The 23,966-nt window shown below is 45.1% G+C and overlaps 3 protein-coding genes across 5 annotated transcripts; all 3 read left to right on the top strand.

Annotated features, from left to right (window-relative positions):
* Positions 1-94: 94 nt before the first annotated feature.
* On the top strand, positions 95-2,561 carry LOC139784902 (mevalonate kinase-like). Of its 2 annotated transcripts, XM_071724085.1 has the most exons (3): positions 98-509; positions 1,034-1,324; positions 1,442-2,561. In XM_071724085.1, the coding sequence occupies exons 2-3, from the start codon at positions 1,040-1,042 to the stop codon at positions 1,793-1,795; spliced, it is 639 nt and encodes a 212-aa protein (XP_071580186.1). In that variant the 5' UTR covers positions 98-509; positions 1,034-1,039; the 3' UTR covers positions 1,796-2,561. The 2 variants fall into 2 exon arrangements, with proteins under 2 accessions (XP_071580179.1, XP_071580186.1); XM_071724078.1 differs by having other exon boundaries at positions 95-1,324.
* Positions 2,562-3,834: 1,273 nt separating this feature from the next.
* Positions 3,835-7,709, top strand: LOC139784916 (mevalonate kinase-like). The gene is made up of 3 exons (XM_071724090.1): positions 3,835-5,015; positions 5,152-6,461; positions 6,577-7,709. Exons 2-3 carry the CDS (start codon positions 5,499-5,501, stop codon positions 6,847-6,849), a joined length of 1,236 nt encoding a protein of 411 aa, XP_071580191.1. The 5' UTR covers positions 3,835-5,015; positions 5,152-5,498; the 3' UTR covers positions 6,850-7,709.
* A 1,561-nt stretch (positions 7,710-9,270) lies between these two features.
* Positions 9,271-23,960, top strand: LOC139784763 (cubilin). Of its 2 annotated transcripts, none has more exons than XM_071723961.1 (4): positions 9,271-13,663; positions 15,264-15,447; positions 16,962-17,176; positions 19,152-23,960. In XM_071723961.1, the coding sequence occupies exons 1-4, from the start codon at positions 13,655-13,657 to the stop codon at positions 21,558-21,560; spliced, it is 2,817 nt and encodes a 938-aa protein (XP_071580062.1). In that variant the 5' UTR covers positions 9,271-13,654; the 3' UTR covers positions 21,561-23,960. The 2 variants fall into 2 exon arrangements, with proteins under 2 accessions (XP_071580062.1, XP_071580065.1); XM_071723964.1 differs by having other exon boundaries at positions 9,272-13,663; positions 15,260-15,447.
* The last annotated feature ends 6 nt before the right edge of the window (positions 23,961-23,966 follow it).

Consider the following 23,966-nt stretch of genomic DNA (forward strand, 5'->3'; position numbering starts at 1 on the left):
CTCGTAAGTTATGTGCTTATAATTATCTTTATGAATGTTGCCGCGAAGTATCACAGATAGGCTCACGCATACACCAACACATACATATATATTGAGTTAGTGTTGGTGACGCCGCCATGACAGGATAAAGGGTTGAAGGCGCTAACGCTCCTAACCTAAAAGGAGCAAAACAAAAAAAAAACGTTTACCGTGGTTTTCGTTTATGTACCACGAAAGAGTGATAAATATTATTTGTGGGCGATATCCTCATCCTCTTATCATCTGCGAGAGTGACGCGCAATCTGACGCGAGATCTATATTTCCATAATTCATCACGTTCGGACAATTTTCTGGATACTAGAAAGTTTTTTTTTTCGCGAGAAGCATGTACAAGTTTACGATGTCCGCACCGGGCAGGGTGTTCTTAAGCGGAGATCCTACGAGATATAACGAACTGTGCATAGCAGCCAGTTTAGACCAGCGTACCACGCTCAAATTCTCTTCAACTCGATCTTCACCTCAATTTTCAGGTTACATAGAAATAAATTTCATCAGTATCGGGTTATATACGCTGATACCTTTAACAGTATTGCGGGGACTTCTTGTTCAGGGGTATTTAAATTCTCAACTCACTGAGGCTGACTTGCATGACCTAGTAAGAAATTTTGTCAACTCATCATCATTAATGGACGTATTCGGCAATAATTACGACCGCAACAATCGCGCGCACCAGTTAAGCTTACAAGCGTTCTTTTTACTTCTCATTCTCATCTCCCGTGATGGAAAAACAATCATTAGTACACAATCATCCTTTAGCGTGGAAATATCGACGGAATTGGCGATTGGAGAGGGCCTGGGTAGCTCCGCATCATTCGCGACATGCCTCGCGGCGTGCTTTTATCGTTGGTTGTTTCAGAAAGGGGATGTCTTTGACGAAAACGATCTTGTAGATATTTTCTCATACGTTCATAAGTGTGAACGCATTATATACAATTCCCCGACTGGACTGATCGACTCCGTCATATCCGTGTACGGTTCGATATATGTATTCCAGAACAAAATGCCGACGAATGAGTTTGGTAATATTCCGGGCATGAAGATCCTGCTGGTTTCCTCGAATGTTAGCCAGAAAACTATATCCGAGCAAAACGAACAAATGGAGGGTATGAGGCTATCATATCCGTTCATCGAGTCCGTCCAGCGTAACATCGACAATGTAGTGGACAAGTTTAAAGATACATTAGACGACACGGAGAAAAAGATATGTCAAATGGAGATTGATATGATCGGTCTGAGAGAAGAGCAAAAACTAGATTACCTGAAGGACTGCTGCATACAATTAGTGGTAAGCTTTATTCTGAAAACTTCGATATTATCTATATATTGTGCTACCTCTTTTAGACATTGCCGTACATAATTATCAGCTGAAAACTTTATTCATCTCTTAACGTATACTTTGCAGACGCTTATCAGCATGAACCAAGGATTGCTACGTGCATTAGGCATGTCACATCCAAACCTAGACGTTATTTGTGCAATTGCGTGGCAATTGTCAATTTCATTTGCGGGGAAGCTCACAAATAATGGTGGAGGTGGATACGCGTTCATTTTACTGTCCCCGGACAGCCCAGCCACACACATCAATTGCATCTTGAATGAACTTAAATCGCATAATTTCTCCGCCCAGATAACCAATTTAAATTGCAACGGAGTGAGAAATGAACCAACTCTAGCAAATCAACAATATGAGCAAGTGAATATCAACATTATAAAGATAACTTTATTACAACAAAAATGCGAGTCATGGAAAAAATAGGCTTTTGTATAATATTTTCGGTATAATTAATATATTGCATACGTTAATAGATTTTAGTTATAAAAATACGCATTTGTTAAGTCAAAAATAATAATATTAGCCGTTAATATTAATATTATACATTAAAATATTTTAATAGTTGCATTATTTAATTGATAATATTAATTTTTATTATTAATAATTAATAATATCAGTTAACATTAATAGCAATTAATTAACATTAGTTTTATTAATAGGTCAGAGATAATTAAAATTAAACATAAGAAAACAGTAATGAAATGTTGGTCGAAGAATATGTAACGTTATTATGTCTCTTATTAAATTATATTTACGTAAAGGATGAAATATGCTTCTTTTATATTAGACGCGTGATTGATATCTTTACACTACAATCTCATTAGAAATCTATCAAAGCTCATGAAAATTCTGCGAGAAATCCACTCACATTGCTCTTTGAAAATTTTTATTCAAAATTTAATTACAATTTAACGCTAGATATAAATGTTTTCCTTCATGTATAAAGCTTTGATACGCCCGGTTGATATCTACTTTATTGTAATAACAAGTCACTTTTCGTCTGTATACTCATTGGAGAACGCAATTTTCGTTGTAGTAACGACGATGTTTCTTAGACATTTTTCAACGCTGAATAAAAAACCGCGCTTGTTTTTGTATTTATAGATTTTGTATTGTGCTTTGTATTTATATATATTTCATAATGTTGTATGCGCTAAGTATGTAATATATGGCAAGCAGAAGGTACAAACTTTATTATTTCTCTTCCCCTGAAATTTTGTTCTTAAATTACATCCGAGTTATACATCGCGTTCGAGTTGTACATGCATTCTTAGTAAAAAGCTTCGACAATATAGTTTAGAGCTAACGAGATTCGATGAAAGAACGCATTCGGGGGACGATATTCAAACAATTTTTCTTGTGTTTCTTCCTGTATATATCAGGCCACCAGGACCCAGGTGAATTCGGGGCGCGAGAAATCTCTCTACGGTAGCAGCACGATTTTCGTATAGCTCTGCTTCGCGACGCTCTTCATGCCCCTCAGCCACATCGCGCGGCAGAATTCTGCGTAAGCCCGCAGGGTGAACCCGCTCGTCTTGAACAATCGCCTCATTCTCGCGCTAAGTACGGACATAATTCAAATACAAAAAGACACTTTGTTTCCACGTTTTATTATCCTTCTAACCTCAGCTTTCTCAGCCGGATCTGTTATGCCATTTTTTAATGCCACAATCCCGTCGACGTCGCACGCATGTGCGACACGAGGTTTGTTTTTAAATACGGCGAGCTATCGATGTTACGGGCTATCGATATTTCTTTCATGAGATTTTCAAATCCTTCTTGGTATACTTTAATTATTTATACTTTGTATATTTTTGCTACTCTTAATGAAGTACAGAAAAGTTCTTGTTTTATAAATCACTTGTTTTATAATACATCGATGTCTCGTAAGTTAAGAGCTTATAATTATCTTTATGAATGTTTTGAGTGTGTCATCTTAATATCGTTTGCTAAGTTTTGATACGATGAAAAAAGATCATTATTTTCCACGTTCCTTTAAACTCTGGCAAGATATTAGCAGTACGTCGTATTTTACAGAAGGTGACAGATTAATCTGACTGTTGCTGAATCTCTAATTGCTAAATTAGAATTGCTAAATTAGTCGTCGTCTCCGATCTGTTTCAAGCCCTTGCTATTACAAGTAATATGTCGCTCTCAGATGTATATACATTAATATAGATTTCAATAAAGAGCTTCAATAATAAAAAATATATAATTCAAGCATAAAAAAATAAAAAAAACTCACGCTGTCTCGCTAAAAGAACCAGAAAAGTCGGAGAAGTCGAGAAACTATCGAATCTCACTAGATCTCCTTCACATATAAATAGAAGATTGATAACAAGTTGGTGACGAGTTATTTTTGTCGGCAGTCGGCATTATTTATCAGCGTTTTTTATTTCTTTAACGTGATAAATATAATCCGCGGGCTATCCGTTCCGTACATTCACAAAGTGACACGTAATCTGACACAAAATCCGATTTCCTACAACCTATCCTCGTCATTACCCTAGTTTTCTAAATACTAGAAATTTTTTTGTGAAAAGCAAGTATAAATTTAACATATCGGCACCAGTGTTCTTACACGGAGAATTCATGTTGATGTTTAACAAAACTTGCAGCCAGCTTATAGATGTGCGCACCACACTTGCATTCACTTCGCTACTTGAAACAGCAGAAATTTTATCGAGATTAGTTTTCTCCACTATCAACTTATACATGAAGATACCTTTACGCACATTTTCCATGCACTTCTATGACGATAATACCAATCACGCGTACATTGGTATTGAATTGTGTGAGACAATAAAGAGATTATACCTATCAACTCGTTAAAGGAATACAGCGGTATATACGAACCCAGCAATCGCGCACACCAATTGAGCTAACAAGTCTCCTTTTCGCTCCTCATTCTTATCGCGTGATAGAAACATTAGTATAAAATTATTTTTTAACATGAAAATGTCGACGGAATTGGCGATCGGCGAAGATTTGGATAGCTCGCGGTATGCCTCGCGGCATGTTGTTGTTATTAGTTGCTTCTACGGGAAGGGACTGTCTGTTACAAATTCGACAATCGAAAACTCCTGAAGATCTCGAATTACGCTCAGTGTTGTCCCGATCGTGATCGCTACCATGATATCCATATACGGCTCGATATAGTAGTAGTATTCAAAGACAAAATACCGGTGGATATGTTTTATACATTTTATATAGTAACAAAAGTAAAACAAGATATTCTTTAATGTTAATAGAACAAAATGTCATATGTGTTTAATATCACTATATTACATTGTAAATTATTTAGTGTATTATTATATTTATTATAAATTATTTAGTATATTGTTATATTTATTCAATGACATTTAACTTAACTGTCGCTTCTTGATAGACAAGCCTAACAATGTCAGAAATTGTGTTTACGTTTATGTTTATGTACGTTCTGCGCGTGTCATTTTCATAGTCCGTTAAACTGATGCTGAGAAAGAAGTCATTATTATCCACGTTCCTTTAGCCATCACTCTGAAAAATATTGTCTGCAGCACATTAAAGGTGACAAATAAATTTGGCAGTTACTAAATTTCTAATTGCTGAAGTTTAATCATTATCGTGGATTTGGTTTAAGGAAAGCCTTTGTTGTTACATCGTAAGTAATATATCACTCTCGAATTATATATAAAATAGTGTAAGATTTAAATTATATGTATACGTCCTAATGTCTTCTCACGACGACATTAACGAAAACTTCGTGAGTTTCAATAACTACAAAATATGTAATCTAGGTTCGTGCGTATAGAAAGAAGTGAAGAAAATTTACGCTGTCTCGCTAACATCGACAGGAAAATGGGAAAAGTTGAGAAACCAACTGTTGAATCTTATTAAATTTCCTTTGTGGATAGAGGAGCGCGATAACGAATTGGTGACAAGTTACCTCTGTCACAGTCAACGTTATTTACTGTATTTTTCGTTTGTGTACGACGAAAGAGTGATAAATATTATTTGTGGGCGATATCCTCATCCTGATCATCTGCGAGAGTGACGCGCAATCTGACACGCGATCCAATTTTCCATAATCTATCACATTCGGACAATTTTCTGGATACTAGAAAGTTTCTTTTTCGCGAGAAGCATGTACAAGTTTACCATATCCGCACCGGGCAGGGTGTTCTTAAGCGGAGATCCTACGAGATATAACGAACTGTGCATAGCAGCCAGCTTAGACCAGCGTACCACGCTCAAATTCGCTTCAACTCAATCTTCACCTCAATTTTCAGGTTACATAGAAATAAATTTCATCAGTATCAGGTTATATACGCTGATACCTTTAACAGTATTGCGGGGACTTTTTGCTCAGGGGAATTTAAATTCTCAACTCACTGAGGCTGACTTGTATGAGCTAGTAAGAAATTTTGTCAACTCATCATCATTAATGGACGTATTCGGCAATAATTACGACCGCAACAATCGCGCGCACCAGTTAAGCTTACAAGCGTTCTTTTTACTTCTCATTCTTATCTCCCGTGATGGAAAAACAATCATTAGTACACAATCATCCTTTAGCGTGGAAATATCGACGGAATTGGCGATTGGAGAGGGCCTGGGTAGCTCCGCATCATTCGCGACATGCCTCGCGGCGTGCTTTTATCGTTGGTTGTTTCGGAGAGAGGATGTCTTTGACGAAATCGATCTTATAGATATTTTCTCATACGTTTATGAGTGTGAACGCATTATATACAATTCCCCGACTGGACTGATCGACTCCGTCATATCCGTGTACGGTTCGATGGTTCGTTTCCAGAACAAAATGTCGACGAATCGACATTTACAGTTTGATGATATCGGTAATATTCCGGGCATGAAGATCCTGCTGGTTTCCTCGAATGTTAGCCAGAAAACTATATCCGAGCAAAACGAACAAATGGAGGGTATGAGGCAATCATATCCGTTCATCGAGTCCGTCCAGCGTAACATCGACAATGTAGTGAACGAGTTTAAAGATACATTAGAGGACACGGAGAAAAAGATAGATCAGATAGGTCTCACAGAAGAGCAAAAACTAGATTACCTGAAAGACTGCTGCGTACAATTAGCGGTAAGCTTTATTCTGCAAACTTCGATATTATCTATATATTGTGCTATCTCTTAGACATTGCCGTACATAATTATCAGCTGAAAACTTTATTCATCTCTTAACGTACACTTTGCAGACTCTTATCCGCATGAACCAAGGATTGCTATGTGTATTAGGCATGTCGCATCCAAACCTAGACGTTATTTGTGCAATTGCACGGCAATTTTCAATTTCATTTGCGGGGAAGCTCGCAAATAATGGTGGAGGTGGATACGCGTTCATTTTACTGTCCCCGGACAGCCCAGCCACACACATCAATTGCATCTTGAATAAACTTAAGTCGCTTAATTTCTCCGCCCAGATAACCAATTTAAATTGCAACGGAGTGAGAAATGAACCAACCCTCTAGTAAATCAACAATATGAGCAAGTGAATATCAACATTATAAAGATAACTTTATTGCAACAAAAATGCGAGTCATGGAAAAAATAGGCTTTTGTATAATATTTTCTGTATAATTAATATATTAGCATACGTTAATAGATTTTAGTTATAAAAATACGTATTTGTTAAGTAAAAAATAATAATATGAACCGTTAATATTAATATTATACATTAAAATATTTTAATAGTTGCATTATTTAATTGATAATATTAATTTTTATTATTAATAATTAATAATATCAATTAACATTAATAGCAATTAATTAACATTAGTTTTATTAATAGGTCAGAGATAATTAAAATTAAACATAAGAAAACAGTAACAAAATGTTGGTTGAAGAATATGTAACGTTATTATGTCTCTTATTAAATTATATTTACGTAAAGGATGAAATATGCTTCTTTTATATTAGACGCGTGATTGATATCTTTACACTACAATCTCATTAGAAATCTATCAAAGCTCATGAAAATTCTGCGAGAAATCTACTCACATTGTTCTTTAAAAATTTTTATTCAAAATTTAATTACAATTTAACGCTATAGATATAAATGTTTTCCTTCATGTATAAAGCTGTGATACGCCCAGTTGATATCTACTTTATTGTAATAACAAGTCACTTATTTTCGTCTGTATACTCATTGGAGAACGCAATTTTCGTTGTAGTAACGACGATGATGTTTCTCAGACATTTTTCAACGCTGAATAAAAAGCTGCGCTTGTTGTTTTTATATTTATAGATTTTGTATTGTGCTTTGTATTTATTATATTTTATATTGTTGTATGCGCTATGTATGTAATATATTGCAAGCAGAAGGTACAAACTTTATTATTTCTCTTCCCCTGAAATTTTGTTCTTAAATTACATCCGAGTTATACATCGCGTTCGAGTTGTACATGCATTCTTATTAAAAAGCTTCGACAATATAATTTAGAGCTAACGATATTCGACGAAAGAACGCATATTCGGGGGACGAGATTCAAACAATTTTTCTTGTGTTTCTTCCTGTATATATCAGGCCACCAGGCCCCAGGTGAATTCGGGGCGCGAGAAATTTCTCTTGATTTTCAGCGGGGGTAATTAAGCGCGCGCGCGCGCCACGCCGAGCTGACGCGACACGGACAATAGATGAGCCGGGCGGGTAGCCTTAATTAAATGGTAAAGGCGGCCGATTAGTTGGCAAACTCGCGATAGTGGAAATTTATTATATCCAATGCAGCCCGCGGGGTCTCACGCGCGCGCTCCGCCACCGTCTTTCGTGCCGGCGCTACCGCACCCCCCGTCGCCCTTCTTCCGCGCAACCAGACCGGGCGAGCCGAGGGGGTTGGTTTGGTTTGTCGTGCATAAATCCTGCCGCTCTCCAGATGGGATACACGCCGCCGCGCGGCGATCAGATAGATGCTTAATGCAATTATACGGCTCGGAAGGAGCACCGAGTCCGATGTACCAGTTTTCACGAGATTACGCGCGGCCAAGCTCGGTCGCGTCGTCGCGCGGATCAGCGAAGCGTAATTTTCCGTGTTCCTGATGTCGCCCCGAAGGACGACGGGTACCCTTGGATTTTCTGGAAGCGCGCGGTAACGCTATCGCGATTATAGAAATTAAACTGTCTTTATCTTTTTTTTTTGTTTGAAAGAAAGGCAACGAGGAGAGAATGGAGGCAATGCGATAATATTGATATATGCAAAATGGGCTGCAATTAACGAGATTGATCGAAGCCGCTACGTTATATTTTCCGTCGGATGTTGAAAAAAGGATGTTATAGACCGGCGCGTCGGCCGGGGGAAGAACGAAGATCAATTCGCGCACTTCTCGCGCAGACGGCTGATTACCCGCATCCTGATTATCGAACCTAACCAGGGAACACAAGCCTGCCCGCCGCCGCAAACAAGCCCGTCCGTGTTCGCGCTGCGTCGGCCGAAACTGTGGTCAGGATGGAACACAGAAAGTGCCTCGTCCGATGTCCACCACCGTCAAGTGGCATAGATACGCGCGTCCCGGTCGACGAGCTCTATCTCATTTAATTCGTTTAATAGAGCTGCAGTGATCTTTTTAACATCCCGATTAGACCGACTCTCGCTCTCTCTCTGGGGATCGATGAATCTGATGAATCGGTCAGCGCTCCTCGGTTCCATTATCGTGCTCCCCGTTTAGCCGCCAAGTGCTCGACAAAGATATACCGCCGCGTATACGGGATCGCGTCGCGCACATAAGTATTTGCAGATTAATCTGAATCCAATTCTCTCGGATTTTCGCGAAGGAGCGGCCCCCGACCACGCTGTTGCCTCCGAACTTCACGATTATGCGCGATCGATAAGGGGGAGGGGGGAGGGAGGAGGAGGGGGGTGATATATTCGCATATTTCGGCGTATATCCCGGCGCACCTCGACGAATTCTGCTGTTCTACTCCGACGTGCTTGGCGCGCCCCGCGTTACTCTGGTTTACTCCGACATATTCTCCTTCTCTCTCGCTCTCTCGTTCTCTTTCCCTACGGTGTAATCAATATATCGCGTTGCTGAGACCTTCTCAGCGTCGTCGGCGGGTAGGTTTAGGCATGGTTTAGGCATGGCTTTTCAGATGTAGCCAGACAGAGACGCGCCAGAGCCCCTGGGGTAGATATGTATCGCCCGCCCGTGTGCATACATCCGGTATCTCCGTGCTAATTAATATCTCGGACACGGCATCTCCCGCCGCGCGAGATGCTGCTGTTGCCGCCGTCGCCGTCGCCGCTGCCGCGCTGCTGCTTACAATTAGCATCGTCGGCGAGGTCGAACGGAATCGATCGGATCGCTGGTTTTTAATAGAAGCTCGAGGCTGGTCTATTCTAATAAAAACATCCTTTTTATATCTCCCTCTCCCTCGCCCCCTCCGTGTAAACTCGACGTCCTGTTAACCGTAGTTGCTTTAGTCAATTTGGAGTAGATTTTTTTCTTCTCGGTAAAAATATCGACGAGAGAGGTAATCGTGTCCCCGTATAATTAAATCTCAAACTTTCTGATTCAATTGAAGTAACAATTTTCCCCCGTCGGAGCTAAGTTCATCATCGCTGGTTAACTTTTGACATTCAAGGAAAATCGATTTAGTATCGACCAAAGATTCTATAATGAAAAAGAAAGGAAAGGGCGAGCGAGAGAGACTAAAGAGAAATTTATCTGGTATGCTCCGCGTCTTATATAGGCCGATATATATTGGTAACAAAGGGGGGCCGTGTTTACGTGGTTCGGTGTATGTTCGCAAATTATTGATCTTACTCCGGAGCATATCTCGGGCAGATTCATTATCGGGCTTTATATACCGATAAGCTCGTTAAGTTTAATAAACGCAAAATAGAAGGGAATGATGAGAGAGATAGCCGACAAAAATTATGTCTCTGTCTAGCAAAAAGGTTTGAATTATCCAGTGATAGTCCTCTTAACCGGCCATTTACCGGTGCGTTCGCTGCATTCATAATTACTCGTTAGCTTTAATTAAATTTCACGAGAGAAATTTCCTATAGAGAGAGAGAGAAGCTTCGCTCGTCGAAACTCGATGGATTCCCGTGGTGAGATATCCGAGTCCGATTTCACGCGAGATTCTCCTGATTTTGATTCTTTATTTCCTTAGTCCGCGGACCTGGAGAACCGTCACGGGTTATCGGGACTCCCCGGGATCCTGGGATCATTCCGTTTCACGCCCGCGCCGTCTCAGCTCAATTCGCTTTCTTCCCGGCAGACAGCTCCCACTGATTGCGGCTGGATGCGATCGCGGCGGGCTGGTACGCAATTAATCAACCCGTAAATGACGCCCGCCTTGCCCCCGCTCGTGTTGTCGGACGGAGACGACGCTGCGCCGAGGCATCGGGCCTTAATTATACAGCCGGTTTGCGGCGAGCACAACGACGAGGCGTCTCTGTTTCCCCGCCGCAAACAAATTGCCCCGTAATTATTTCGCGGCTGTCGGAAAAGTCGGGCCGCGTTTCGGTAAAAGTATACCGACGGTAAACGAAGCTGGAATATCGTTAGACAGCTTAGATTAACGAGAACGCGTGTCTTTCTCCAGCGACGTGAGAGGCAAGACGATTCTCTCTCCGGCGAGATGTATCTCATTCTTTTAACAATGCTTCATGCTTGCTCATTTTTTCTTATGCATTTCAGCTAAGTATCCGATTATAAACTATGCAAGAAATATTGTCATATATTTAAATGAACGCGAAACTACATTGGAAAATCGAAAATCCGTTCGCTTCGCAACTCGCGCGAGCGAGTCCTTCTCCGATGGCGATATTCTCCGTCAATAATTCGGAGCACTGACGATTGAGTCGGACCATTATCCGTTACGCTGTTGTAACAGACAGATCTATAACGCTGCGCGAGACCTCGAATCTTTGAGTGACGTGAATGTGCCACTCGATACTAGTCTTTAAAGCTTACTTTAAACGCCCATCCGTGGAGTGCCACATAACGAGCTGGAATAAATATAATCAGTATGGTACATCTACTGATTTTATTTCACAAATTAATGATGGAGATATTCGTACAAGTGGGGAAAGTGAGGACACCGCGTAAATGGCACGTCGTAATAAATTTCCAATATATAATCGAATAAATAATTGCCATAAAATTATATATTACATTAACGAGCGTTCATTTAATAGTCATCAGGAAACCACGAAGAGACAAATGATTACTCTTTTATCATCGGAAAAGTATTCCATATAATTTCATTTATCCGAGGGTATCAATTATTAACGGACTTTATCAGACTGTAACAATCTACGGATGTCTTTGTAAGGGGAGGAGGGGAATGGCCTCTCCGATTTTCGGACAGATTATCGTGGGGCTTATTGTTCCGTTTTAGCTTCATCCGCGAGACCGGAGGCGCTCCATGCTCCATTATCAGTTTTTCGTGCGTTATGCCCGGACGCGGCCTTAATTACCTTCCTTTATACCCGCGGCTTATTACGTTCCCCGAGTACAATATAATGCGGCTCGATAATCCCCCGCTCGCCGCTAGACTTAGCAGTATCGGCCGAATTACGGTGCGTGAAGCACGTTAGCGCGCGGCCACGGGATCGCGTCCGTGTTCCTCCCGGACCACAACGGCGGGCCATAAATACGGTTTAAGTTATGGCAGCTACCCCGTGCTATATCTTAAGTTTATTTCGACGCTGATTAATGTAGGATTGCCGGCGCACGCGGTATTCGTGGCTCTCCCGAGAACGACCTTGCCGGAGCGAGATAAAAGGGTCTCGAAGACGGAGAGGTAACTTCGCCGTTGGGGGCTTGCCGAATTTCAACGTATCGGAGGGAAGGACGAAGTTGCGATTTATTCGCACGGGGGAGGACACGCGCAGCCTGCGAATTCGTCGAGGTCGCACGTGGATTCGGACAGTCGGGTAAACGCGAGCTAAACGGAGAAACGGCCTCCCATCCCCCTTAACGTTCGGCTGAACTCGCGCGCGCACCAGGATAACCGGCGCGCTCGTCGTAAATCGATACGTCAGGTGTGAATTGCGACGCGTCGCAGCGTCGTGGCAGCGGCGGCGGCGGCGATGCGACGGCTTTTATTTTTAATAGCGGCTCTCGTGTGCTTTCGCGTGCGCGTTCACGGAGCGGAAGCGCTAAATTCGCGCGATAAGCACGCTACGCGCGTTAATATGCCTATCGATTGCCCCGGCCCGCGTGAGAGGGCAAGAAGACGGCCGTAGGCGGTAAGATGAGAAAAAACGGGGCGACAAACAGAAGCCTCGAGAGGTAGAAGAAGGGTCGGGGATAAGCGCGACAGGACGGAGGGCCAACGGCAATAGGTGCAATAGGTCATCGCAGGGCGGCTCGAGGGGATGCGAGAAAGGAGGGGGGCCAAGCGCGGAGGGACAGCGTGGAGGAATAGCGAGGGGGGACAGCGAGCAGTTCAATGAAAGTCATCGTAAACGGAAGGGGAGCGGAACTGCGAAACGGGGCACACAGAGGGAACGGAGAGAGAGAGAGAACGGGTGGAGGGTAGAGAACGGGAGAGAGCGTTCCGCCATGCCGACGTCGTGGGAGAAAGACAGCGGGAAAGAGAACGCCAGAGAGCTTGCGCAAGCTTCGACCCGCCGCAGCTCCGATCGGCGGACGGCGGTTAAGCCAGCCGCACGTTCCGAGTTTTCGTGCCAGCAGTCGACTCGCAGCCTGGCTTTCCAACTGGCACGTTGGAGTGCTTTCTCGTACTGTGCCCTCTCGTTCCCTCGTCTCGTCCCTCTCCTCTTCTCCCCCGCGGTCTCTCCTGTCCCCTCGTAATTTCTCTTTATCTCTCTTTATATATATATATCTCTCTCCTTCTCTTTTTTCTCTTTATCTCTCTCCATTCTTTATCCACGAGTCTCAATTCCACTCTCCGCGACATGACGCGTTGATGATCTACGCGCTGCTGGAAGCAGCGGAAGCAGTGCTCGTTCGGGACTGAAAACCACCACCGCTGTGCCGGTGGTGGTCCATCACGAGATTCAATTCCGAGCAGCATCCTCGGAGCGTCCTTCGGAGCTTTATGTGCGTCAGTGCGCGGTTAAAAATCGCGGGAGAAACTGTGCCAGGCGACGTCGTGGTCGATACGTCAAGGACGACGATGATGTAAATCCCGGTACGCAAACGGTTCGCTCGAAAAGTCGCCTGTCCTGATGAGAGAGAAGATGGCATACTCGAGGGGACCCGCGTGGAGGATGTCGCGTCGGTGATTCCGATCGGCAGCGAGAACTAGGCTCTCCGAGGATCGTCGGAGAAATTGGAGTAATCAGGGAGCATGAGAGTGTTATGGTAAAGGTGCGTGGATGAACGTGCATGCCCCAGTGTCAACGATAATAGTTCAATTACCCCAATAAGTTCTCCACTAAAAAATAATTTCTATTATTTCTCAATTCTAGATTTTTATAGTTAAAATTATCTCAATTATATCAAAGGATTGCATTGTCTTCCTATTTGGATCCTGAGATTCTTTCGTTTTGATAAAATAAATGTATTTCGATTAAGCAAAATTTTCCTCTCCTTCGTCCCCTACAATTGTGATGTAGAAAAGAGCGATCGCTGAATCCGAACTGTCGGTGCAGTCGCGATCATATCGTCGCGTCGTTATCGGAAATCGCGTCCTTATCGCGTATGCATCTCGCGCATGGAAATGCGCGTTTTCGGTAATGCGAAATAATCACGGTCGTTGACGAAAATGTCGGTAAATCGGCAAAAAACGATCGCTCAACGATTCCCGCGAAATCGTCGATCCAGTCCTCCTACCCCGTGTCTCTTTGCTTGTTTTGCAAAATGCGCGCCCGCGAATCTGCATCCTCTATGCACGCACGTAATCAACGAGCGATCTAAATTGCTGATGCGCTAACCGCTCCGAGCTCAGTTCATTCGACATTTTCGGCACGCGTCTGCCTTTATTCCATTCGCGCACGCCGACAGAATCTGAAAATCCGCGAGTGCATCGATCCTACGGACGATCCGTCGGAGAGTTGGCCGGAAAAAAAAACATTTTCGCGACCTTGGCCGTTCGCGATTTTGAAATCTCGGACTTCCGCGGTCCGAAGTTCCGGAGGTCTCCTGAATCTTTAAATACCTTTAAGTCCTCGTGTGTCGAACGGACTGAATTGTTGGCTGGAGGTCGCGTGTCCCGGGGGGAAAAAAAATTGAATTCTCGAGAGAACGACGAAACAATGAATGCGACGCGAGAATGCGAGGAGCGGGGGAGGAAAGCGACGGTGAATGAAGAGGGAGGGAACGGAGGGAGAAAATTCCGGAGGTGAAGTACTGTTGTCGATAGCCAAGTCAACGCGGATTTAACCAATTATCACCCCCGCTCTCTCGACGTGGATGTACGAACGAGGCCCTTCCGGTATATGCTCGACCCATCTGGCAAACCATACGGCGTCCCTTATTGTCCTTTGGGGAAATGATAACGCGATACCCGCACTTGCGCCTGCATCCCATCAAGTAGATCACGTTGTAGAGATATTGCGCTCTCGGATAGCGGAACAACGTAATCGCGGGCAAGACAAAATTGGACATTTTTTCGGCACGAGCCAGCGATTTTTCCGGCTATTCTCTTCAGCGACTGAATCACAAATTTTTGTGGTAGATTAATCATTATTGGAATAGGAAAAAAAAGCTCGAATTAAATTATACGTTTCTCGCTTCGATGATCCTCGGTATTTCGCGACGTGAAAAAGGGCACGATATATTCTCGGCGCGCAAAATTATACGTACTATTTTTCGGAGGACTTTGCGGATGCACGGTGTTCAATATTTTTTTCAATTTTTCGATGCACACACGGCAGGACGGATCAGTGAGCGATATTATATATGTACGAGCACACGCATACGTGTGTTGTTACGTGTATTTTTTTTATATGCGCGTGTGCACAGGTAGTTCTCGACGGGAGAGGCAAATGGAGATAAGAGGAGAGAAAGCGGAGGTATTTTGACAGCCTCGGCACTTGTCCCGGGAATGCCTCGAATGCCTGTGCCGGTACTCCTCGGTAGCTGGGGCTGGGGATTTTTCGCCATATTCCTCCTGCTTCTGGCCACCCCCAGTCCCGCTGCCATTCGCAGAGGTAAGTCTAATCCGAGGGGGGGGGGGGCCGCGGGGGACCGAGGGGGTGGGTATAATTCCGGCGAGAGAGTTCAAATTTCCAGGCCAGCGCGACACGCGAGAACGATCTCTGTATTTATTCGCCGGCGGATGCAATCCGACACCGCGATCGTTTCCCGAGCGCTCTTCCGCAAACTTACGACATCTAGCTAATCAGTAATTATAATATTATGTTTTAGCGATCTGACAAGAATCGTGCGACTCATCTTTCGAGACATTCGAGCCGGATAATGAAAGAAAAGAAAGCGGTGATAAAATGAGAAAAGCCTTTTCTCAATGTCGTGTTTATCCTCGTATCGCGAATATATCGTATCCCGACTCCACGTTCTCTGTATCTGAAACGTCAAACCGTGCGAAATATGCCGCAACTTTCAATTTCTAATTTAATCTAGCAGATAAAATTTCGTTGCGATCGGCGGATAAATCTCGTTTACGACGGATGCGGTATCAATCCCTCTTCCCTCTCTCTTTCTCTCTCGAAAGACTTCGACCCTGGCAGTCTGCACCCGATGAATCCGATGATGTGCGGTTTAATGAAGACTCATCCCGGGAGCTACTTATCCCCGGGAGCTGCTAGCAATTATCGCAACCCCGTTACGCGGCTAATAGGCCGAATTATCGGTGTAAACAGCCGAGACGCGCGGCAGCCTCGAATCTTAACCGTCGCATTAGAGAGATTTACTTATCCCGGGTATATCGGTGGGCGCGAATCCCGCCGAGGGAGGTTTTGATACCCCGTGGAAAAGGTGATTTACGAACGAGAGGCGGCCCGGCCATAACACGAGGCTGCCGCTTTATAAGAGGTATCTGGCAAGCGGGTCGAATATCGATTACACGGCCGAAACTTGTGTCGCGTGTTGTCGCGCGCGCGTTTCCTTACCCTCCGCCATTCTCCTCCGTACCCCATCGGTTTCCGCGTGTCCCGTTCCTTCATCCCGTTCCCTCCATTACCCAACCGGGTCAACGAAAAATACCGTTGTTCTAATACAACGTGCACGGAACGTCCCGTATTTTCGCGATTTAATAATAGATTTAATAATAGATTCTCCGGGGCCAACTCGGTTTTTCGAAATCGATATTTTCTTAGCGAGGACATCGCGATGGTCGGTCATTTAACTTTATCTTCTCCATTTTTCGTTGAACCGAAGCTACGTGAAATTAATTAAAACGCCTATTCTCTTCTGGGGAGTTGAGTTTTACTCATTCCGGGAATATTTGCGGATATCCTGCCCGCTTTAATTACGTATATTTTACTACCAATAAATTTCCCATTGCTAATTAATAAGGTTATTAATTCTTATTAACATAACTAATAACATTTACTTATAACTATAATATTGGTTATTTACCATGGACTAGTAGCATAATTAATAATTACTAACTGAGATATATAAAGAATGCGAACGAGATGAAGAAGAGGGCACTCCGGACTGGTCCCCCTTTGCTTCTTCCTCGTCCTAACCGTCTCTATTTCAGCGGACCGAGGCCACTGCAACAAGACAGTGGACATTTACGAAGATGTGTCGAGCCCGGCGGTGACCCCAGCGAACTGGGGTAAGCCCCTCTCGTGCTGGTACCGTTTCCGTGCCTTTCGCGGAACGCCCCGGGACTGGATTCTACGGGTGCGCTTCAAGAAGTTTAAGGTCGGGGTGCTGGAGAACGCCACCACCTGCAGCGGCGGTTATCTGCAGGTGAGCGCTTTGTGTGCCTGTGTGTGCCGTCGTTCCGGGAGGAAGAGGAAGAGGAAGGGGAAGGGGGAGGGAAAGGGGGTGAGAGACACAGCGGTCCTAATTCCGGGATCGCGCGTCCAAACGGCACTGCCGAATCCATCTCGCCGAGTCTCCACCCCCCCCCCCCCTCGCTTCGCGCTCTCCTATTAATTGAATAGGGAGAATCCCGGCCAATTAATCGGGCGCTGGAATTTAATTTCGGTTCGACAATAGCGTTCCTCGATTATTCTTTCGATTCGAGTTGGATATCGGCGCCGGGCCGGCGCGGCGGGACGAGGGAGGGAAACGGACAGAGGGATGCCGCTGATACTCGCGTATCTCTTTGAATCGCGTCGCGGACCAATGCATACGCGGCACAGTCGAACCCGCATTGTACACGATGGGAATGCGCGTATTTCATATTCGTAAAGCTGCGCGTTTTTGCGGGGAAAAAAAAAACCACGCAGTTGCGCCCGGATGTATAAACCGCCTCTGATATATCATTATCGGATTCGCCTCGCCTCGCGCGCAACGATGCATTCAGAGTCTATTTTACGCCTAGGCGAACCAGACTCGCCGTACTTTCGAGAAATCCCCTACGGCGAGGTGGAAAAATAGGATCTATATTAAACACAACGATAGCTTTTATCTCCATATCAGGACTATCGAGCTTTTATCGTAATTTATTAGATTAACTTGAGCTAATTTAAATTAATCGAGTCAAATCTACATTTGATCGAAATCTGCGATCGAATATAGTTTCAAATGGGAATTCTCGGATAAGGTACTGGCTCAGAACCCCTCATTCCGATAAGCCCCATAACGCTCCGTGACGAATCGAGCGCACGTTTGCGGCGTATCGATGAGGTAATAATTCGCGGGCCTGTTTGCGCCGTGACCGTTGGAAGAATAGAATGGTTCGTTATCGCGTTAATCAACAGCGCATTTCTAGTTTCTAAATCTAGTTTCGTCCATCGGGACGCGGGATTACACGAGGGGCAAGCGCAGCCGTATCAATGTCGCGAATTAGAGCGTTCCCGTATAAGAGACGAATGCGATAAGTGATTCCCTCACTTTCCTCTCCGTTTCCCGCCGCTTGCTCCTCTTTTGAGCGAGCGAGCGCACGAGTGAGCGAGCGAGTGAGCGCGCGCGGGCGCACTCGTCCTGCTGCCACCTCTCTCAGTTACTTCGGTATCAGGTATTGATCTTTGTGACGCTGTAAACCTCTCTCTTCTCCTCTCCTTTCTCTCTCTCTCTCTTTCTGCTCTCCGTTCATCGTGCTCTCTACTATATCCCCTGTATTTTCCCTCGGTTTCCCTCGCGACTTTCAAATTTACACCGGTAAAAAAGATGTAAAGTCAATAGTAGTCACTTTGGGTACATTTCCCTCTGCACGAGATCGTAAGATTCGAGAAGCGGGACGCGTGTGGCGAGACTATTGTATCTTTTCCGAACTATTATTTTCCGTTTGAATAACTATTTCCCCCCGTACGTAAGTTCTTATCTTTGTGTAAACTTGCAGATCAGTTACTTCCTAAGAGACGGATTACTAATAATCCTGTACATCATTATAGAATTATCGTATCTCTTATATAAATGACTATTAATTATTTTCAGTACACTTAATTTTTATATAGGCTTACATTACTTCAGACGTGCGTAAACTCATAAATATAGAAGACCGTAAAAGATTGTTTTGCATTCAACCCGATTATACGATATAAAGAATTTTAATTATAGATTAAATATAATTAAGTTTCACTGATTACATTTTTTGGAGACGTAAATGATTTATTACTCATAATCTCATTTTTTTTCGCATGACAAAATTTTGTCATAAGAGATTGGATATATTGGCCGTTAAACTGGATTAACGATTCCCGACGCGACGTCCTCACGTTCATCGATCGTCCCAAACGTTATACATCCAACGCGCGTTTCCCGGCCGCTGTTCCAGATCATAGACGGCAACACGAAGACCGAGGTGAGCAATCGCAAGGACCCGGGCGTCTACTGCGGCGAGTCCGAGCAGCCGCAGACCTTCATCAGCGAGACCAGCTTCGTGCGGGTGATCTTCCACGCGGACAACTTCACCGATCAGACGTACTTCAGCTTCGACTCGCGCGCCGAACCGCAGTTCGAGGTGTATCTTAGATACGGCCAGCACCCGGAGCTCTATCCGAATCGTCGCGGCGAGGTCGTGCCGGGCAGCTATTGCGAGCGCGTCTTCAAGGACTGTCGGCTGCAGACGTGCTACGTGCAGAGCCCGGCTTATCCCGGCATCTATCCGCGCGCGTTGCACTGCAAGTATCGCCTGAACACCCGGCTGCCCTTCATCAAGCTCTACATCGAGAACGAGGAGTTCAACATCGACGGACAGCGATGCGAGAACATCATGACGTGCCCGATGCGGCCGATCAGTTCCGGCTCGGAGCACTGCCCGTACGATTACATACGCGTGTACGACGGTAAGAACGAGAGCAGCCCGGTGATCGGCACCTTCTGCGGCATGGGCAAATTCCCGTACAGCATCATCGGCACCAGCGAGGATCTTTACGTGGAGTTCGTGTCGTCGCCAGCCGGCCCGTTGCTCAACACCGGATTCCACTTCAACGTGGGCAACTGGCCCGGTCACGTGGAAACCGCGGGCGTGAAAAACGGTAGCTGCGACTGGCTGCTGAATAGTGAGTCTCTCGTGAGCGGTAACGAGGGCATTTTTCTCTCGGTCGCGCACTGGTACCCGCCGCACACCAGCTGCACGTATCTGCTACGCGGTCGACCCGGCGAAATCGCACGTCTCTATTTCCCTAGCTTCCGAGTGAATCGTATCGAGTCGCCGATCCAGCCTTACGACGGCGACTGCGGCGAGAGTCTGACGCTCTACGACGCCGACTGGCCGGACGACGCCCGGATCATCAAGACCTTCTGCGACACATTCAGCAAACCGATGGAGAAGCACGATTTCGTCTCGACGTCAAACGCGCTGTTCGTGCGATTCGAAAGCAAGACCGGCAGTTATTCCGGCAGCTCGCTCTATTACTGGGCCCACTACGATTTCTTCAACGCGACGAGATTCGGCGAGCCGACGCCCGGTACCGAGTGCGACGAGGTCTTCGCCTCGTGGAAGACGCGCTCGGGTCGTCTACGATCGCCGTTGAATACCTTGGTTTACAAACGACCGGGAGACCCGCCCGCCGATCTGTCCTGCACCTATAGCTTCATCACGGACAAACGGTTGTTCGCGCGCGTGATTCTGGTGATAGAATCGATCAACTTTAAGGAGCACCCGTACGCTCAGTGCGGCCACTGTTGGGACAGTCGGGTGGACCGGGTGATAATCCGGGAGCCTAATCCGGATGGGATCAAGGGACACTGCCTTTGTCGGACCAACAACAACGGCACTCCGGCGCCCACGACCTCGACGCCAGTATCGCGACCGCCCGTTCTCAGGATCGTCTCTCGAGGCGAAAGATTGGATCTGAAGCTTCACGTGGACGGCGCGCACGCAGCAGCGAGCTACTTCAAGTGGCCCGCGCCGCTCTTCGAGGCGAGATACGAGTTCGCGCACAGTCCCCTGTGCGGACCCGCGCTTCTGCCGCCTGCCACCGACGGCGAGATCGAGTTTCCGCATTACGAGGCGCTGGGATACGTCACGCCGCCCAGATCCATCAAGTGTATCTGGGAATTACGGGTGAACCGCGAGCGCGATCTCTGGCTGCACTTCGACAAGATCAAGTTCGCGTCGCGCTCCTGCGAGGACGGCAAGCTCGAGATCTTCCTGCCGGGGAACGCCGAGCCGTATCTCGGTATCTGCGGCGAGAATGTCAGCTACGTGAGAGAGATGCCAATTATCTCGGCGGCGCTCATAGCACCGCCGATGGATCATCAGGCGCCGAACGGTGACGTCGTCGAGGAATCGCCTGCCGTGATTATACAGTTTACGGGGTCCATGGCGCCGGCCCGGGCGGCCTTCAAGATTGCCTGGACCGAGCTCTTTCATTTACCAAGAGACGGATCCGGGGCCCTCAACACCGGCAAATTGGAGGACTGTGGCTTCCAGTGTCCCGGCGATGCAGGCTGTATCCCGTTGAGATTGATGTGCAATGGCGTGGTGAACTGTCCCAGTCGCATCTTGCCCTTGCCGGGCATTCTGAATGGCACCTTCTACGAGCCGGATGACGAGTCAGTGGAGACGTGCGGCGGTCCTGTCAGCGGTAACGGCGGCGGTTTCGCCGGACCTGCCGGCTGGGCTGGCGCCGGCTTAGGCGCCGGTCTCGCCATTCTCTTGGGTCTGGCGTGCTTCATCGCCATGTGCAGACTTTGTAGAAGACGATCGCGCTCCAGGGACATACACGTGCCCTATTAGGAGGCGCGATCGTGCCTCTGCGAGTATATGCACGATCTCGGAGAATGCAGAGGTCCAAGAGCTGAATTTATAATCGTTTCTCGAGGAATTAAGATTGTTTCTTTATACCCGTATGCATATTCGTGTACATGCATAGGTGTATGAACAAGAAATCTTTATTTTTGGAGAGAGGCGTCTACGCGGCGTTTTAATTTTTTAAACGTCGCTTGGACGTCTTTAAGCCGGCTGCATCAACGTTGCTCGACGTTGTTAATTTCGGTTAAATAAATTTTCTTTCTCCGACTATATCATAGGTAAGATTATAATCTAGAGATGAGTAGAGCGAATCCCTGAGGCAAGGGATTATTTAACCCGTCGAGAGATCGTTGGTGCATTCGCGTTTCAGACCTCTGTGTTATTTGAGAAAATGATAGGAAATGATCGAGAAGCATGCTCTTTCTTGAGATTCGTCGAAGGTGAAAGAGGTGTTATTCCGTGCTGCTCCAAACGACGGGCCCGACGTTACAAATAATACTCTCAATATGATGCTTCCGGGTCTAATAAATGTCGAGTTTGCTCATTGATTGCGAGAGGTTGACTCCCGGATCTTTACTACTCTATCGCGGTGTTCAAGTATTACTATACTGTCTGTCAATGCCGATCCCATGTTCTGTCGGTCTTCTATTTACACTCTTTGCGGAACACTAATAGTCCATACATTATCCTCCTCTTACAGCAACGACGAAGTTCTAACCGAAGCTGTATTTACCACTGCCGCGTTATACTCGTCGTATTGTCATCGCGTCTTCTCTACACACACTGCCATAGACATATAGAACTTCATACATAGCCCTCGTCTCGATCGTTCTCATAATGTCGTTCGCGAGAAAGATCGTAGATTCGTGGTGATCGGGTTATTTCCGTCGCTGATTGTACGAGCGGCGATAGCTTCGTTTCTAGCGATAGCAAGACACCTGCGAGATGTGGGTAGCTTCAGCGACACGCGGAAGCATTTTTATATTTTTATTATCTCGTTCCTCTAATCTAATTATAGAATCTTGTCAATAATCAGCATCGAAGTCCGACAATAATGAGTTCGAAACGTTAGAAGGAAAGAAGAGATAGATTAGATTAAGTTAGATTAAGTTTTAAATGATTACTATTGTTTTTTGAAAATATATTAAGATAATTAATAATTAAATATTTCTATATTATGATATATTAAATATTTTGTAATTAATTAATTATGTCGTATTGTATCATATATATTTTATACTGTATTTATTGTGGTTTATTTGTCAGGCGGCAATATTGCTATCGCTAGAAAAACCGTGGAGGGTAGGCATGGATCCTCATTTCCTTTGTCGCTCGTACAGATGCAAATCAGCGAGCCGATCGTCGTAGATTCCGACTTCGGGATATAGTCCTTAGCGGTTGCTCAAAGTTGTCCTGCTTCGTGAACTCTCGAGAGAAACTCGTCGCGAGCAAGATACAATTAAATTGACTAAAAATACAACAGAAATGGCGGGAACGACGGAAATCGATAGTACATCTAGTAATTGTGGCTTCTGACGGGTCGTGACACGCCTTGTCGATTTAACATCTTGGGGTTCGGCGACGGTATCGAATATAATATATACACGTACACATATATATGTATATTACATTCGATATATATATATATAGGTATATAATCGCTCTAGTGTGCACGTTGTGGAGAAAGAAAAAGAGAGGAGAAATAGGAAGTGAGAAGAGTTATGATTCGCCGATTCGCAAGATGTCTGGACTCTATGACACCGAATGAGCGTGCCTACTAAAATATGCAGCTATTATGATGCATGTGATCGTCGACAGTGCAAACAGTTTGTATATAATAAGGCAAAGGTTAGAAGGAGGTTTGTAAAACCGATCGCTTTTTAGAAATAAACCGGTACGCTAGGTGACAGAGAAATAATTAAATAAAATAAAACAAGAGTAAATAAAGAACGTCGGCGAGACCGTGCCGGCTATCGCAGCGATAAGGGATCCCGTTAATTCGATACTCGTTGGTTGGCCCTTCTCCACAGGGGGGAGGGGGGCTATTATAATTAGGACAAGAAACAGACTCGGAAACTTGGCCCGCCCGCGCCGCCCCCGGGCTGCCGCGCTCTAGGAACGATGTTTGTTTGTATATAGGGAAACATTTATGTAGGTTTAGCGACAATCTCAATAGCGGATACACACATCCACACGGATGTCCACATTCACACGACACGCACACTGACCGAGCGATGCGGTATTAAGCGCATTATTAACGAGCGCAGTTATCTTTAATCGACGGTATAACGATTATCTTACTACGACATGTAATTGCGATAATAATTATTATCATGATTACTATATTTTTTACTAATAAAGAGCATCCTTGGAGTCGAGGAAAAAGGGTTT

This window comes from Temnothorax nylanderi, unplaced genomic scaffold, assembly GCF_030848795.1.
Source record: "Temnothorax nylanderi isolate EJ_2023f unplaced genomic scaffold, tnyl_v1.0 TNYL_tig0008_pilon, whole genome shotgun sequence".
Classification (NCBI taxonomy): Eukaryota; Metazoa; Arthropoda; class Insecta; order Hymenoptera; family Formicidae; genus Temnothorax; species Temnothorax nylanderi.

Bases quoted from the DNA above. Each gene is read 5' to 3' on its own strand.
- LOC139784902 (XM_071724078.1), top strand. From the start codon at position 365: ATGTACAAGTTTACGATGTCCGCACCGGGCAGGGTGTTCTTAAGCGGA. The intron at 1,325-1,441 runs GTAAGCTTTATT...TATACTTTGCAG, and splicing joins ACTGCTGCATACAATTAGTG to ACGCTTATCAGCATGAACCA.
- LOC139784916 (XM_071724090.1), top strand. From the start codon at position 5,499: ATGTACAAGTTTACCATATCCGCACCGGGCAGGGTGTTCTTAAGCGGA. The intron at 6,462-6,576 runs GTAAGCTTTATT...TACACTTTGCAG, and splicing joins ACTGCTGCGTACAATTAGCG to ACTCTTATCCGCATGAACCA.
- LOC139784763 (XM_071723961.1), top strand. The intron at 15,448-16,961 runs GTAAGTCTAATC...TCTCTATTTCAG, and splicing joins TCCCGCTGCCATTCGCAGAG to CGGACCGAGGCCACTGCAAC. The intron at 17,177-19,151 runs GTGAGCGCTTTG...CCGCTGTTCCAG, and splicing joins GCAGCGGCGGTTATCTGCAG to ATCATAGACGGCAACACGAA.